The 16,752-nt window shown below is 39.7% G+C and overlaps 1 protein-coding gene across 3 annotated transcripts in view; it reads right to left on the bottom strand.

Annotated features, from left to right (window-relative positions):
* Positions 1-14,637, bottom strand: part of rnf34b (ring finger protein 34b) — a 38,893-nt gene extending 24,256 nt beyond the window's left edge. For all 3 annotated transcript variants that reach the window (XM_041810669.1, XM_041810670.1, XM_041810672.1), the window contains exon 1: positions 14,515-14,637. In XM_041810669.1, the coding sequence (XP_041666603.1) occupies positions 14,515-14,520 (6 nt within the window). In that variant the 5' untranslated portion in view covers positions 14,521-14,637. The remainder of the gene's footprint in view (positions 1-14,514) is intronic.
* Between the last annotated feature and the right edge of the window lie 2,115 nt (positions 14,638-16,752).

Raw genomic sequence — 16,752 nt, 5'->3', positions numbered from 1 at the left:
GCTTCAGGCGGCTGCTGAAGGAGTGTGACTAACACGGTTAAATCCTCATTCGTCTGTTCATTACAGCAACAGTGGCGCCACATTATGCAGATGTAAAGCAAAAAGTCCTTATTACATATCCAGGTGGGCTTATAGTAAAGCAATACCAGAATATTCTATGTTAAGAATGAAAAACAAAAACAAGTGAGGAGACAGAGAGGACCATTTTAAGTTGACCAAGCTAAATATGACTGTGTTTGTATTTATTAATAGCTAAGACTTTTACTTGGATCTCTGATGATCATATTTATAACATCACGTTTAATACCCCAAATCAGTGTGTAGCGGGATACATATCATATTGTATCTTGGCCTCTGTATCAGGATATGTATTGTATTGTGAGGTTGCTGTAAATAGCCAACCCTAGGATTTATGAGCCTCTCCGGGGAGTAAACCTCACAACAGGATCTATCCAGGCAGCCATTGTTCATGTTAACCACCAACTACCAAGCCAGATGGCGAATCAAACACTTGCCAAAAAACATCTTTTCCACTTTCAGTGGGATTCAGATCTTTTCTTACAATAAAAAAAATCTGCTGCTATAGCTTCATCCATGCTTATCTCTTCACTGGCCACCATTGTTTACAGGCTTGCAGTAAAACTAAACTACAGATGAAGCTACCTCCTCACTCTCCTTAAATGATGCAGATTGATCTGGCCATTATCTGACCTGGAACAAATGTCTCAGACTGAAACTTTGCAAGATGATCCACCTGATGGCAGACATAGACTCTGGCCAATCTACTGACTTTTAAAGGGTACCTCATAAAAGATTTTTATATTAAACTTTTGATTGAAAAAAATCCTCAAAATATCCATTAAGATGCCTTTTACAGAATCTAAAATTTAACAGAAATGTGTTTTTGTGATATCTGATCTTTTTAATCACAATTTTTGCATAGTTAGCGGTGTTTAAATACATGAAAATAAAAGAAAGGAGCTAAACTAAAGAAAAATCATACACAGTCTTAGTATCAGGCTGTCTTTTAAATGCAGATCAAATAGAGACGTCTTAGCTGTATATTCAACTTTCAGCATCACTTGTGTCTAATGTCCTTAATAATGATGTAATATAACACAGTCCTTTTCTCAATGACACCATAAAAAGCTTTTAGTAGAGAGTCTCCCTCATTGACAGGGAAAATGGAGAAAGGAGATGAATGAGGAGGGCAGATATCAGGCAGCACATTATGTAGAGTGCTCTTTACCAGCCTGTGAGGTTACAGATAATTAGACTCTAAAAGCTCCTATTAATGCCAACAGTTAAACTCCTCAGTCAGCTGTTTTTTTATTTGATACACAAATGAGACAAAGAGGAGTCTTAACCACGCTCTAGATATCTTGTGGTAGATGTTTTGTTTATGTTCTCAGACAGACAGACACTCCAGTAAACGTCCAGAGTCACTCAGATGTATTTTCTGACCACAAGGCCGTACGCAGACGGAAGGGCAAAGATGGCGTGATGGGAGCCACGACTCCTTGGAGCATACTGATGAGGATGGAGGAAGGGAGGAAGAGCAGAGAGAAGAGAATATGTCTTCTGTTGTCCCCCCTCCTCCTCCTCCTCCTCCTCCTCCTCCGTCCAGCCTGCAGAATCAATAGCTGACATGAGCATAATGTACGCCCTCTGTGCTTCCCGACTCTCAGTGTTTGTCCGTGCAGGGGGAAACAATGGAATTCACAGGGCAGCGCCACATCTCTTCTTTGCTCTGACTTGTCACAAGTACCCTGTGATCTGACCTCACCCATCTGCTTAGGGACTGCTTATGTAAGCACAGGAACGAGGCACTATATGTGGAGTCACAGCGAGGGAGACGAGGAGGGGGAGGGGGAGGTTTTCCCCCTCTGCCCCAGGCAGCCAGGACGGAGTTTTAAAGGTTAAATCTGTCATTACTCTGGAAATGTTGGACGGTTTGCAGGATAGATTACCTATAGGCAAAGGTAGCATCGTTAAAATAGCTTAGCCTATCAAAATAAAAGTCATGCCATCTGCAAACAATTTCCCATCCGATGAAATGCAAATGGGACTAGTCTAAAGTCAAGTAAATATATTCAGTAATCCAACTTCACACTGTAGCAAAGCAAAGGTAGTTCAAAGAATGACGCTAATGTTAGCAGTGCTAGCACCGCTGGCCTTCAGTCCTCTTTGCAGTTTAACTGACCGTCATTCGATGCTTTGATTATATGTGAGTATAACCTCACACAGCCTCTACACACCTTTAGTCACATTGCTTTGAACAAAATAGTGCGACACTGCACTGTTCCCACAAGATGCTATCGGTGCTATCAGTGAGCGGTTGTTTGTATTGATGTAAACGCCCTAACATTTTTTAAACATTTTGTCTCGCCTGGACTTTTTGTCTGATAAAGCTTGTAAAACATCAACCCTGTGGTGCACAGTCAGGCTCTAGACATTCTTATTTAAAGGACAACCTAGGCTTTATTAATGTGTGTGCTGCAGTAATGTCACTTGAGTTTAGTAAAAGTTATGGGACTATAAACACAAAAAAGGAAATTAAAACACTTTCTATGTGACTCACAGTTCACTATAATAACCAAGACTTTTTTGCACAAACTTTTTCTCCCATCTCTTGTGGAGCAAATAGTGAAAAAAAATAATCTATCTGTGGCAATAAGTATTTAAAGTACTCATATATTTACAAAAAAATCTTGCATTTCTTTGAATTTGCTGTTTTGCAGTTCCTGTCTGCAGAGACACAGAGGGCTGCATCAAAGCCTTGCTCTTTATCTCCATTGTGAGCTATTCCAGCCGTCTCCACCAGGATCTGTGCTGCTCTTCACTGCCCAGTTTGACAAACTATGATGTGACAACAAGACACTCTCTGTAATCTCGCAGTGTTTCAGACTCAAAAAGGAAGACTCCAAACAAAATGCAGGAATCTGTCAAATATGCTGTAAGATTACGCCCAAATTATGGCGGCAATAAAACAGCACATCGCCACAGACATGGCCCAACAAAACATTGAAAAGCCAGGATTAAAAAAATCTCATAAAGACACTTGACCCAAAGTATGATTTGCCTGGGTGCATTTTTTTTTGCTGAAAACTCCCTGCCAGACTTGGAGGCCCAGTAGTTCAAAAATGTGACCAACTTCCCCACAACATCAGACCTGTGGTTTCAGCCTAACAATGCATTATATCAACAACTCAGAGTTAAAAAGTTCATGCCTCCTAATGAGCTTTTCTATTCTCCCTGTGATCACACAGGTGAACTCCTTGCACAAGGTCTGAAAGACAATCTCATGTCACGAAACTGCAGAGTTTTGGCTATCAGCTTCATCTTGTATAGGTTTGCTTCACCTTTAGTAAGGAATATACATTATTTCAATGATCAATAATAGTAAACATAACAGAAAACAATTTATAGCCTAAGGACTGTATAGAAAATAGAAGGGTCCACTATAATCATCATACTGGTGTCATTCTATGCATCAAAGGGCTGAAATAAACATACAGTAATTAAGAAAGAAGGGTTGGGTTAGGTTTTTTCTGATACGGTGCCTAAATGCTGTTTGAATCAATAACTTTGAGAGAAAAATGTTTGCTGAAAGTCCACAGGAAAATAAAAGCTGTCTGGGTATCATAAATGATTTGCAGAAATATCTTTATAAGGTGCAAGTCAAAAATGGCATTATAAAAAGAAACCAGTACAACTTTACACGTAAATTACACAACTTCCATAAGGTATTTGTTGCCTTTTATTGGGGTGGCAGGGTATCAAAATGAAGTATCGATATCTGTTTTGTAATTTGGTTCAGTAGGTATTGGATGTGTTGCTATGAGTACTATGTAAATACCAGTTTTCGATACCCATCCCTATTAAGAAGAGATTCCAAAATATAGCGGCATATATATTTTGTGTTGCAATTTAGCCTAAAAATATTGCAAAACTCATCTGAGACCATATCGCCCAGCTCTACCTCCATGTGGTGTACCACCGTCAGACAGCAAAAGTACGGTGGTAGCTTGATTTTAAGCACAGTGACCTTGACTTCTGCCCTTCAAAATATTAGCAGATCATCCTTGAGTCAGAGTGGACATGTGTCCCAACTTTAATGGAAATCCCACAAATTGTTCCTTAGATAATGGCATGAGCAAGGGGGGAAAATGAGGCTCAGTGAGCTTTACCTTGGGCCTCCAAAATCTAATGACATCAATTTTGAGTCTCCTGAAAAGGTCTTAAGATATCCCATTGACAAGCTAGGAATGAACATGATGCCATAGGACCTTGGCCTTTGAGCTTCTAGATCTAATTGGTTCTTCCTTGATTTGTGCAGAGTTTGAAGAAAACCCCTCAAAGAAACTTTTAAAGAAATCGCATTCAAAAGTATGAAATGAACATGAGGATAAATTACCTTGATCCTTAACCTGTAACCTCTAAAATCTTATTTATTTATGCTTGAGTTTTAAGTGGAAGTTTGTGCAAAGTTTGAGGAAAACCCCTCAAAGACAGTTTTAAAGAAATCATATTTAAAGCTATGATAGTTTAATTACCTTGATCTATAACATGTTACTACCAAAATCTAATTCACAATGCTTGAGTCTAGATGGACGTTAGGGTGAAGTTTGGAGAAAATCCCTAAAATTGTAATTAACATATTGCGTTTACAAGCATGAGATGAAGCCCAGTGACCTTGACTTTTGACCTGTGAACTCCCAAATTTAATCAGATCACTCTCAGTCAGAGGGGACAGTTACGCAAAAGTTCAAAGAAAATTCCTCAAACGTTTTTGCAGTTTTATCATCAGAATGGCAACCAGAAAACCAAATGCTTATGCTCATCATTCTCTCAGCTGATTAAATAATTAGGCACTAACATCTATGTTACATGCCTCGATCTTTATTGTATCTATAAAAAAGTTGCTCACTTATGATTTTATCCTCTAGTTTTATGCCCACAATAAAACCTTCTTCCAAGACAACTCTGATGTTTTTTGCCCTTGGCACGAACTTGACCTGATGTTCAGCTGCTCTCAACCACAGCCTCCCTCCTATGGCAGTAAAAAGCCAATAAAAAGAATATTTACTGCAGGACCATGAGCCGCTGCAGTCTGCATGAAATCAGACTTGTGTGGCCGTGAGCCAGCAGCACGATTCCCCGCGTCACTTCAATTACCACACTGTAAGCTCTGCAGGCAGGGAGTCCCAAACAAACAAGTGACACGATCACATGGACTACATTTGTTGTTTTTCCCCCTTAGAGCATTTCTGTTTACCCTACAGCGTCATCACTTAAGCTCTACCTTCAGGAAAACAATTTTGTTTTCATGTATTTGTCCTTCCAGTCACCTCTGGACACTCTGAGTGACGGGATAGTTTAAATATTTCTCACGCGGCTGCAGGATTTTTAACATCAAACAGGAGCAGCAAACAGCCCCCAGTCTGCACATAAACAAACATGAGAGGAGAGGCACAGATTTAAATAGAAAAACTATCTACAGAGGAGGGAAGACAAGCCGGTCTCATGCGGACAAACAGCGATCTGACCTCATAAAATCAGCTTTCGAGGATGATATCTCAAAAATTGCATCAAAGCAGAGACAACTGAGGCCATATGGGACAGAGACGGAGTCTAAATGGGTCATGTTGAGACTGGATGTTTAACTAGCACTGAAAAAAACCCCAGAAACTTTCCATGTTTACATTCTACCCCTATCCCTTATTTCTGAGTGCCCCTAAAAACAGTTAGAAAGTGGTGCTGGGGAGATCATCCTCTACTAAGTGGGACGACTAATTATGTTCATGATACATCATCAGTAGTCATCAACATTGATAGCATTTGTATCAACAGAAGCTACAATGAGCCAAACATTTCTTTAACCGATTATCAGCCTGATGAATTACCGAGGCTGATATTTGGCATTTGGCCAATTATTGGTATCGGCACTTTATTTTACCAATAATCACTGTAATTAACTAATCAAAAAGTGCATGACTTTGGCTCCACTTCTACCCTGGCTGTATTTTCACTCTCCACAGTCTCACATGAGATTAACACCATCTGGTTGGTGAGATGCCACATGACTACCAGCCAATCATTACCTCAGCCTGGATGCCACTAACACAGTGAGCATGACATCACTTCCTGTTGTCCTGCTGCTACAGTGTTGCTCTGTGTGTTTCTAATACTGACAGAGCTAAGGCTAAATTGTTTATTGTCCTTCATTTTTTGATCATGCAATTTTTTTGTCACATTAAGTACATTTTGTACATCATTAATAAATGCAAAAACTACTAAAAATCGAAATCAGCTCTGAAGAATCAATATTGGTTGACTGGACTTAGACTGAGCTGCTGCTAGCTGCTGCATTGTTGATGCCTAGCGTTTAATCAATGATTAGATCACGGCGTTGCAAAAATCCATACCATGGCCCTTTTTTTTTTCCTTCATAGCCGGCGACGTATGATATCTGTTTACCACCCACTACTAATGTATATACAATTTTTCAGTCACATGACCTTCATAGAGGACTGGAGGACAAAAAGAGGTGGCAGCTACCATTGACCACTATGTGGAGCTGCAGCGCTGGGCATTTTAGTATCTACAGTATCTCTTTAATCTGTGCATCTGTCAATAGCAGAAAAGCTCAGATATACTGAAGTGTTTGTCACTTTGAACCCTTTAACAGCACAGGGACATCATTAAAACACTGTAGTGTCAAGTTTACAGATATGAAAATGTGGAATTTTCTTCCATCAGACATCAAAAGTTAACTAGTAAAACTGTTCAAAAAAAAAAAAACAAAAAAACTAATGTCTCAGACTCTCCATATACAGTGCTTATAAAAAGTATTTGCCCCCTTCGATGTTTTAAGCTTTTTTTAAAAAATTTATTTTATAAATCAGTTATGGTCAATACAATTTGGCTTTGTTTACAAAAGAAAATTATTAAAAAACTATCTAATGTCAAAGTGACCAGATTTCTACAAAGTAATGTCAATTAAGCAAAAAAACATATAAGGTAAAATAAGTGATTGCATAAATATTCACCCCCTTCAAGTCAGTATTTAGTAGATTTGGCTGCAATCACAGCAGTGAGTCTGTGTAGACAGGTCTCAATCAGGCTTGCACATCTGAACACTGCAATTTTACTCCATTCCTTGAAAAACTGCTTTTTGTGTTGTAATATCAATTCCTCACTGTGACGGCACAAGTAGTTGTGCGTTCCTTTAATCCATGTTTCTGCAGTTATGCCATGTGTGACCATTATTATTAACCCCATTATTTCAGATGCAAACCTAGTGGAGCAAAAAGGACTTGGGAGCAAGTGAAAATTAAATATAAAAACATACATCTAAGTGGTGAGTGACAAGGCTTTATTTCTGCTACCACTCTGTCTCTGTTGTATGGATGAAATCACCGGAATTTATCTATCATCTATCCCTAAGTATTCTTTCTGTCCTAAACGCTCTTCTTACGATCCGTGCACCAACCAGGATCTTCTAAGAACGGGCAGGCCATTTTCCAAGAGAACTGATTGGTCAGGAGGCAGTGCTTTTATACTTGCTGATCTCGTGTCCAGAACATAACCTGCTCCAGAGCAGGTTAGCCGTTCAGCATAAGTTACCGTGGTGACTTATCCCGGTAAGAAGTGAACCAGTGTCGTCGTAAAGAAAATCCAGGGTTAATCCTGAATAATCTCGATAAGAGAAAATCTTCATCGCACAGGCCTCAGGTCATTGTTTTGCTGGAAAATAAATCTTCTCCCCAGCCACAGTTCTCTTGCAGGCTGAATAACATTGTCCTCTTGGATTTTCCAACATTACAAGCCTTCCAGGTCTGGCTGCCGCAAAGCATCCCCACAGCGTGATGCTGCCACCACCATGCTTTACATAGGGGATGGTGTGTTTGTGGTGATGTGTAGTGTATGGCGTCTTGTCTGATGAACAAAAGGAACCATTTTGGTCTCATCAGACCAAACAACTTTCTTCCACTTGACCATGGAGTCTCCCACATGCCTTTAAGCAAAAGCAAGATTTTTCTTCAACAGTGGCTTTCTCTTTGCCATCTCTTTCCTTTAACCTTTGAGTGGTGAAGAACCCAGGCAACAGCTGTTTTATGCAGAGTCTCTCCCAACCTCAGCTGCTAAAGCCTGTAACTCCTCCAGAGTCGTCATAGGTGTTTTGGTGGCCTCTCTCACTAGTCTGCTTCTCGCACAGTCACTCAGATTGTGAGGACGGCCTGATCTAGGCAGATTTACACATGTGCAATATTCCTTCCATTTCTTGATGATGGATTTAACTGAACTCTGGGGATGTTCAGTGTTTTGGAATTCTTTGTCTCCATCCCCTGACTTATACTTTTCAATAACATTTTCTCTGAGTTGCTTGGAGTGTTTTTTTGTCTTCCTGGTGTAATGGTAGCCAGAAATACTGATTAACCAGTGACTGGACCCTTCAGATACAGGTGTCTTTATACTACAATCACTTGAGGCTCATTCACTGGACTCAGGTGATCCCTACTTCACCAATGGTGAGACTGCTAGCACCTATTGGCTGGACCTGTGATGAATTAGGTCAGACGGGGGGGGGGGGGGGGCATATATGCAGTCACTTATTTAACATCAGCTATTTTTGTCAAATTGATATTTGTAGAAATGTTTTTTTATTACGTTGACATTAAAAATGATTCTTTTGCAATCCAAAAAAAAAGCCAATTGAGATGAAATATGACCGAGTCATAAAATCAATAAAAGGATAAAACATCCAAGGGGGTGAATATTTTTTATAGGCACTGTAGGTGTAATCCAAATCTATAAATATGACTAAATAGAGGAATCTTTTGGTCATCTTTTGTGTACCTCTAAGTCATGTGTAGTTGCTGTACTGATTGTTTAAAGAGGCAGCATTACATTTAAATGTATTTTAGTAGTTAATATAAGCCAATGAGAGGTTACCTTTTTGATTGCCAGTGGGTTTATCTTGGTCTTACTGGTGTCTACTGTAGCTGCTATTGTACATGGATTGTTAGAGTTTGCCTGGGTGGACCCCAGGAAGAGTACTGCTACTCTGGTAGTGTCTGATGGGGATCCAAAAATAAACTCAGCACAAAAAGTAAGGAAATTTTTGTTTGGTAGATTATTTCTTTGTTGTAACAATGCTTCTTGGTAATAAATCTTATACTGTTGGAATGCCTGTTTATTTCCTTTTTAAATGGTGCCACAGATTTGTAAAACTTTTCATGGGCACAACTCGCATACTCAGCTCTGCTGCTCATCCCACAGATGCATGTTGCTTGCAACTGTGGCACAATTTAAAAGGGCAATAAACAGACTTTCCAATGGTATAAGATTTATTACCAAGATTGTTACAACAAAGAAATAATCTACCAAACAAATTTTCCTTACTTTTTGTGCTGAGTTTATATAAATTGTTACAGTCAGAATAGTACAAGCTTTGCTTCAGTGATGTTTAAGTTGTGGTACAGCTACAGTAGAGGGAAATGCTTCTCTTATCTACAAAGGAAAGGACAGTTTTATGCATTTTTGATGGGTCGGGCCAATAATGCTACTGTTTGAGAAGCAAATGTCTGCTAGTTGATATTAGCTAATGATATTAACATCATATCACATGACATCATTTTCTAAGGTCTAGTACTTTCTAACACTATTGATCATTTGAATAACAGAAACTGTATCATTTGACAACACATGGTATCAAAATTGGGGAAGTATCAATAATTTTGACAACTTAAATATAGATGTAGCTTCCATTTGGTTAATTTCATAGCTTTAATAGCAGAAACATTAGCAGAAGTTATTTGCAATGCTGATTTGTGATGAAGATCTTATGGTGCACATCATCTTTACATTCCCGTGCATGATAGAGAATGACTGCAGACAGCTTTACCATGTTTCAGTCCAAGTAACTCTGCAGGGTCATGCATTCTCCAGCCATCTTCACTATCTTTCCATCTTCCACTGTCTCTCTCTTGAATTTCATTTCCTTTGTTTTTTTCTCTGGCATCATAATGTCACTCATACTGACAGAGGGGAATTCAGCTGCATCACTACTGAGCCTAGAGAGTAACGCTGACACTGAAATATTAACTCATTCATAACTGAAAATGATGACAGCAAAAGTATTATTTTCTCAGATTTGACCTATAGAAATGCTTAAGTGACGCCTGCAGACACCGAACAAAGACGCCAAAAGAGATATACTTATAAAGCTGAAGCTGCTACCAGTGAAGTCTGGATTTGTGTCTGCAAAAGAACAGATTTACACAGTTTACTGCAAAAGCAGAGGAGGACTTGGAGGAGGATTTAGCCTGGAGAATTCTGTTGATGCATTAATAAAGAGATATATTTCTGCTGCACAGACTGTCCTGCAATAACAAAACATGACTGGACTAATTTACAACCACCACAAGAATCTGAGTGCCCCCAGGACTCTTTTTATAGTCTGATGTCTTGATCTACTTTAGAAAAAGTTCTGATATGGCTTCATTGTTATCTGATAGATGACATCAGCGCTACATGGTATAATTTCATTAGAGATTTGTGAGTATGTGCGTGCTTCATGTACAGAATGTGCAGGAAAATTAAATAGTAAGAGGATTTTAAATGCATTGAACATCACCATAGGTCGGTCCCTGATTAAAATGGCATTGATGATACACTGGGAGGTAGTTATATGCTTGTACCCACTTTAGCTAACGCTGGTCCACAGGGGCAGAAAAGCTGCTTTTCAATTTAAACCAGATTAGTCAATAAAACATCTCGTCCATTTTGCTTCCCAGGGACACAGTGAGTGATGATGATGGGCCGCAGGAAGATGAACCACACTGCCCTCCAAGAGTGACAAATGCCTGACCTCTCTGCATAAAAATATCACACAGGTTCTAATGAAGAAGCAGTAGATGATGCACGCTATCTGAGCTGAAATAGCAGTGTCCAATATTTAGAAAATTGCAGTATGTGCATTTTTACACTTGCAATATTTCCTTACTTGAGCTTTAGCACTTATTCTATCATATTTATGTGAATACCCTTCAAGACTGAACTAATAGAAGCTGTAAAATATTTGTTTGAACATGCAGTTCAGAGGAGAAAGAAGCCAGAGGCATGTAAGCAAAGTGATCAAATGCAGGATATGGTTTTAAAACCTAAGGGGAGGATTAAATATATTTTGAGTGCTGACTTTAAAACAGTTCTCCCCTACAGACTATGTGGATTTAAAAATGGAATTTGTTTAAAGCTCCTGTGAGAAACTTTTGATTTATGTTCATTTTGGCGCCCCCTGTGGACAAATGGATATCTCTCATTTCTTTGACGATCTTGTCCTGAACATGTGTTTTAACAAAGTATCTTATCCTGCTTTCTTTCAACACTTAGGCTACCTACAAGATGGCTTTTAACTGTACCCAACTTTAGAAATTGGAGAGGGATCTGGCTGCAGACCATACATCTGCAAACACCATACACCATACCATACATTTAGCTAATGTAGCTACATAGCTAAAGCTAAGCTCACTAAGCAGCTAAGTAAGCTAAGTATCTACATTATCCACAAAGCAAAGTTAGCTTAAGCCATGTTTGCTAAAGTTCACATTGCTAAGGCTAACTTAGCAACAATGGCTTATGCAGCTATGCTTACTATGTAGTCAGCGTAGCTATGTTAGCTTTAGCTCAAGCTAAAGCAAAAGTGAGGCACCTTTCGTGTTACTCCTTGATCGGGTCTCTGCTTAGTCTGTAGTGTTTGGAATGTGGTTTTTCATGAATGTAAATCCAACTTTGTTTACAAATAAAGTTGCATTGAAAAAAATCTTAAACTGGAAATGCAATGTACCAGCAAATAATAGCACTTCCTTTCAGATGAACGGTCTGTGAGGGCGGCCGTCAGAGATGAACGGTCTGAAGCCAGACTGTGTAAAAAATGTGGGAGAACATGAACATAAGGATAGATTCAACTGATTTTAAACATTTTAATCTGAAGAATGCACACACTAGACCACACACCTGCTGTTTTAACAACTTCACAGTGGCTGACTGGAGATCTCACAGAAACTTGCGTGATTTAATGTGACTTAATATGGAGGATAATTGATGTCCTCAGCAAACTATTATGGAATACTTCCATTTTGCAGCAAATCAAACAAACAAAAAAGAATATGCTTTCTGAAGTAGGCTTAGACTGATGATCGTCTGGCCTACTGATGCCAATATTTGGCATTTAGCCTATTATCAGTATCAGGATTGTATTTTCCTGATAACTGATCAGATCACTTAATGTAAAGATGTGCTACTTTGTCTCCACTGCAAGGTGTGTCTTCTCCTATGGCTTTGTTTTCACTCCCTACAGTCTGGCCTAACGTCCCGCCTACAACACTATCTGATTGGCTTGATGTCATACAAGTGCCAGCCAATAAACAGCAGGTACCTTGGGTGGCACTGAAACATGGAGTTCATGGCAACACTGTCTGTACCCTGCTCTGTGCTGTTTCTCATGTTGACAGAGGCAGTGCTAAAATGTTTATTTTTCCCTATTTTTTTTAACATACAGTTTTACATTCATCACATTAAGTATATTTTTTTGTAACAAAAAATGCACCTCAATTTCAAATCAGTCTCATGCTATCGTAGTTACTGGTATCAATATCGGCCCTTAGTCTAAAGAGACTGTGCTCTTAATACATACTGGTACTCTTATGCCTTACCACTAGTACTGACTCTGAAGAAGTTTAGTGTATAAATGAGTAACAAGGGTGTATGAGGTTAAAAACTCTTAAAAGTGGAATTTCCAAAGAATATTTCTATTCATTTAGATGAGCCGACTTTTGCACAAAAGGTCGAACTTTTCTAAACTATGAATGATATGAAAGTGAAAGGCATGGCAATAGAACCTTAATCATTTCAATGTTGAAAAAAAAAAAAGAGGACTAATAATTTTAGAAGAAAAATAAAGACTTCTGCAATGTTTGAGCTAATATGCTATTGTTGGTTGTCTGTTCTGGACTTGTTTGATACTGCATATCAGTAAAGCTCTGACTCAGTCAGGAGCAGTGTAACATTTTTTATGACACCACTGACTTGAGGATTATTTGGACAATTAACCAGTTATGACAAGCCTCAAATTGGGTCACACCCCCACAAATATTCCAGGAGGCTAAACTCTGATGTCTAGCCAGGCTTAGCTGCATCACTTACTGTTCATTTTTGCTGCTGAAAATGTAAACAAAGGCTGAAACTGCAGCTAACCACCTGACACCTACCCTGTGAGAGAGGTCACAGACATTTAAAACAGACATACGGATAAACTGACTTTCTGCTGATTTGGTTTTGTTAGTCAAAATGAGGCATCAGTATTAACTCCAGTCTGTCTCACAGACATATAACAGCACCTCCCTGCTGCTTTAAGCGTTTATCATCTGAATAATTGACATTTCTAAAGACTTACACAAACCCTTTCTTCTTTTACTTTATGTTTTGGATGTAAAAATATCTGGGAAGCCTGCACAGAGTAGCTGGCTACTTAGCTTGCAGCTGCTGCTCTGGGGAAACCCTCCTGTCCTTGCACGTACATTTCTGACTTTCACCGTAAGATGCATCAGCGCTGAAGTTCTGAGAGTGTATGCACTTTAGAACAAATAGAAGACATGTACTGAGGTACAAATGTGCTTCAGTGTGTTGCATCTTTTGTTCTAAGAGGGTTTTACTTGCTGAATGAGTCACATTGATGCATGCTGTTTTCCAGCCTGTGTACACTAGTGATGGTGATGATGAAGGTTGTAGCTCCAGCCCTGCCTCCACCTCACCTTTCACCATGACTCCCTCCACAAACCTGCCGCCACCACAGCTCCAATGACATCATCGCCATCATCTCCATCGTTATCAGTCCTCAGAGCTCGAGCTGCCAGACAGCATCATCACATCACCTGCCTTTTTGCTGTGCTGCAGCACAAACACAAACACTCCAGGAGCGGAAGGAGACTTCTGACACAGCTCGCTTGGACCTGAGAGGTGAATCTCTCTCTTCATCACACCGAGACGTCCCCCAAATATCCCCTTCACTCTGTCTGGATCTCATTAAAGCGGATTAGAGCCTGACGATGAATGGACGTCGCTGCAGCGGCTTTAGTCCACTGAACTATCACACTGGGGTCAACGCAGGCTCATTAGAAGGCTACACGCTGTACCTACTGTTTATCAGGACGGCTGCAGACGCAGGGGAAGCCTTGCAAGGGTTGCACGCTTGTCAGGAAATTAAAAAAAACACACATCAGACTGACAGGGTTGTAAGGGAAGCAGGGAGGGAGTAGGAGTAGAAGATGACAGGTTAAAATCAGGCTGCGTAAAAACACAAGCCTGTTGATATAATCCCATCCACAAACGTTTAATTGACATTAGGATGGAGGTATTCCCTCCTGTCGGTGCAGCATCGCGCCTAAAACACCTCAAACCTGCACCGTCAGTGAAACAGAATCGTACATAAACGGCGGGATACTCACGCACCTTCATTGCACCTCCCGTTTGAGGAATCTGCCGAGTAATGTCAGGACGACGACCATTGCAAGTGCACAGGGAATCAAACCATTACGTCTTCCCTCTCTCCAGCTGCCTGCCTGTGAGTGTGTGTATGTGGAGTAAGCATAACGTAATGGCCAGCAAAGCCGCAGCCAACCACAGCGCGCACGCAGAAGCTGGTATCTTTAGCAGCCAATCCGCGTGAGCACAAGGCGCCGGGGTGGGCGGTCAGTGCGCTTGCGTACAGGCTGACAGACGCATCATGGTATCTTCACAGCTCCAGGATATTCAGTGAATTAGCATTTTTTCCCCCCTTAATAAGTAGAAGTATTCTATATTTAAGAGATTAGCTTCACCTGCTAAAGTCAAATAATTAGAAGGTATATTAAAAAAATCTTCGAGTAATTTCTGATTTGTTATTCAGTGCAGAAATAAAAAGATTATTTATAACATGGATTATTTTTCTATTTTTTATGGTTAAAGTTCAATCAGGGAATGGATTATCCTCTTCGCCTTATACATGCACTGTTTGTTTCGTACCAAAACTAAATGCGTCCACAATCTTATTTACCGCCATATTTAGCCCACAGTGCGTGTTTGCATGTGTGCATGCCTGTGACAGTGCACGCGCTGTCTGCAGTAAGGAGATTAGAGGGGTTTTCTTCCATTGAAGCGTTTGTACCGCAGTAAGCCCGCAGGGGGCAGCAGATAGCCCGGCCTCTTCCACCACATCATCATCATTATTATCATTGAGACATAACTGAGCCGCAGGGGAGGCAGGCAGCGCGTGCTCTTCATTATGCTCTCCGTGTGTAATGCAGCTGATATCAAACAGAGTTTTTAAGTCGTGCAGCTGTTGCAAACACATGTTTAAAAAGTGCTTTTAAGGTGCTGAGGAATCACAATGTTGCAAATGGACTTTTATGCTGCTGCTTTAAAGTCGCCTCCATTTGCACAACATCAAACAGGAAGCATAGTATGTTTATTTTATTACACACAAGCACATTAAAAGATGTGCGGAGGCCTTCGGGCCAACAGTGACACACTTTAAAGCTTTAAATTTGGCCTGAATATTCTGTCCCGGGGCTTAAACATCAAAGTTGTATTGAAGTATTGAAGTGTGCAAACTTCTTACTCATTTAAAAGAAGCAGACAAATGGTGTATGTACATGTAGATGTGACTTTATCTTTTTATAACACATCTTCTCACCTGATTCCACAGACATTGACAAATGCAGCTATTTGGTTGTATTTGACCCATTTTAGGGAATTTCTGCTGCCACCTACATACAATGAAGGCGGATAGAATTATTATTTTTAAAGGACTAAAAGCAGTGAAAATCCTTTGAAAAAAAACATTAAAAAATAGGTGTCCCCATTTCAGAGGCTAATTCACACTGCTCACTGCCAACAGTCTTCAGAGGGACTATTTCTTCAGAAAAAAGAAATCTGTCAGCAGATAATCTAAAGTAACTGTGACGCTGCTGCTTGCAAAGAGCATTATCCATCAGGTTGACTGTTAAATGTAAATGATTTACCATGAATTCTGCACCATCCCTGTTCCCCTTTCCTTTCTTTTAACCACAATCAAAAGATGACGTTCAGGGCCGGAGAAGTCAACTGGACAGTGTTAAGAAAAGTGAGTCTTATGGTGTCATCCTTATTATGCCTCAAGATCCCAGGAGTTTTTGCTTTAACATGATTTTTACTTTGATATTAAAGCTCATGTGATGAGCTTTGGGTTTGGGTTAGTTTTGGTGGTATCTCTCATCTCTGTGGATCTTGTCCTGTCCTTTTTTCACAATGTCCTTTTGATTATATTCTTTGTTACAAAGTCTAGTTATAATATGATGGGGTTTTATTATAGCTCTCCAGGTTTCCTTCCTCACCAACACATTCTTCACTTTACTCTTTCACTAAAGGATTTATCAATGTCACACCAAACTGTATATCTTATGTGCAAATAGATAAATAAAACTTATCCTGCACACTTTTTAAAAATGTTGAATAAAAAAAAACTCCTTCTGCTGACTTTAAACTACCAGAGATACCACTCCAGCAATAGCTGATTTTAATATTAATTTCAGTCTGTTTCATAACCAGATAAAATTCCTTACAGGAGCTTTAAACATCAGTTTGCACTGCTTTGATAACTGCATCAGTTGAACACCAGCAGAACTACAGTGATAGAAAACTGTAGAACTTCACAGACTTCATACTGTGTCC

Source organism: Cheilinus undulatus, linkage group 17 (assembly GCF_018320785.1).
Source record: "Cheilinus undulatus linkage group 17, ASM1832078v1, whole genome shotgun sequence".
Lineage (NCBI taxonomy): Eukaryota > Metazoa > Chordata > Actinopteri > Labriformes > Labridae > Cheilinus > Cheilinus undulatus.
This window is presented reverse-complemented; position numbering and strand designations above follow the sequence as displayed.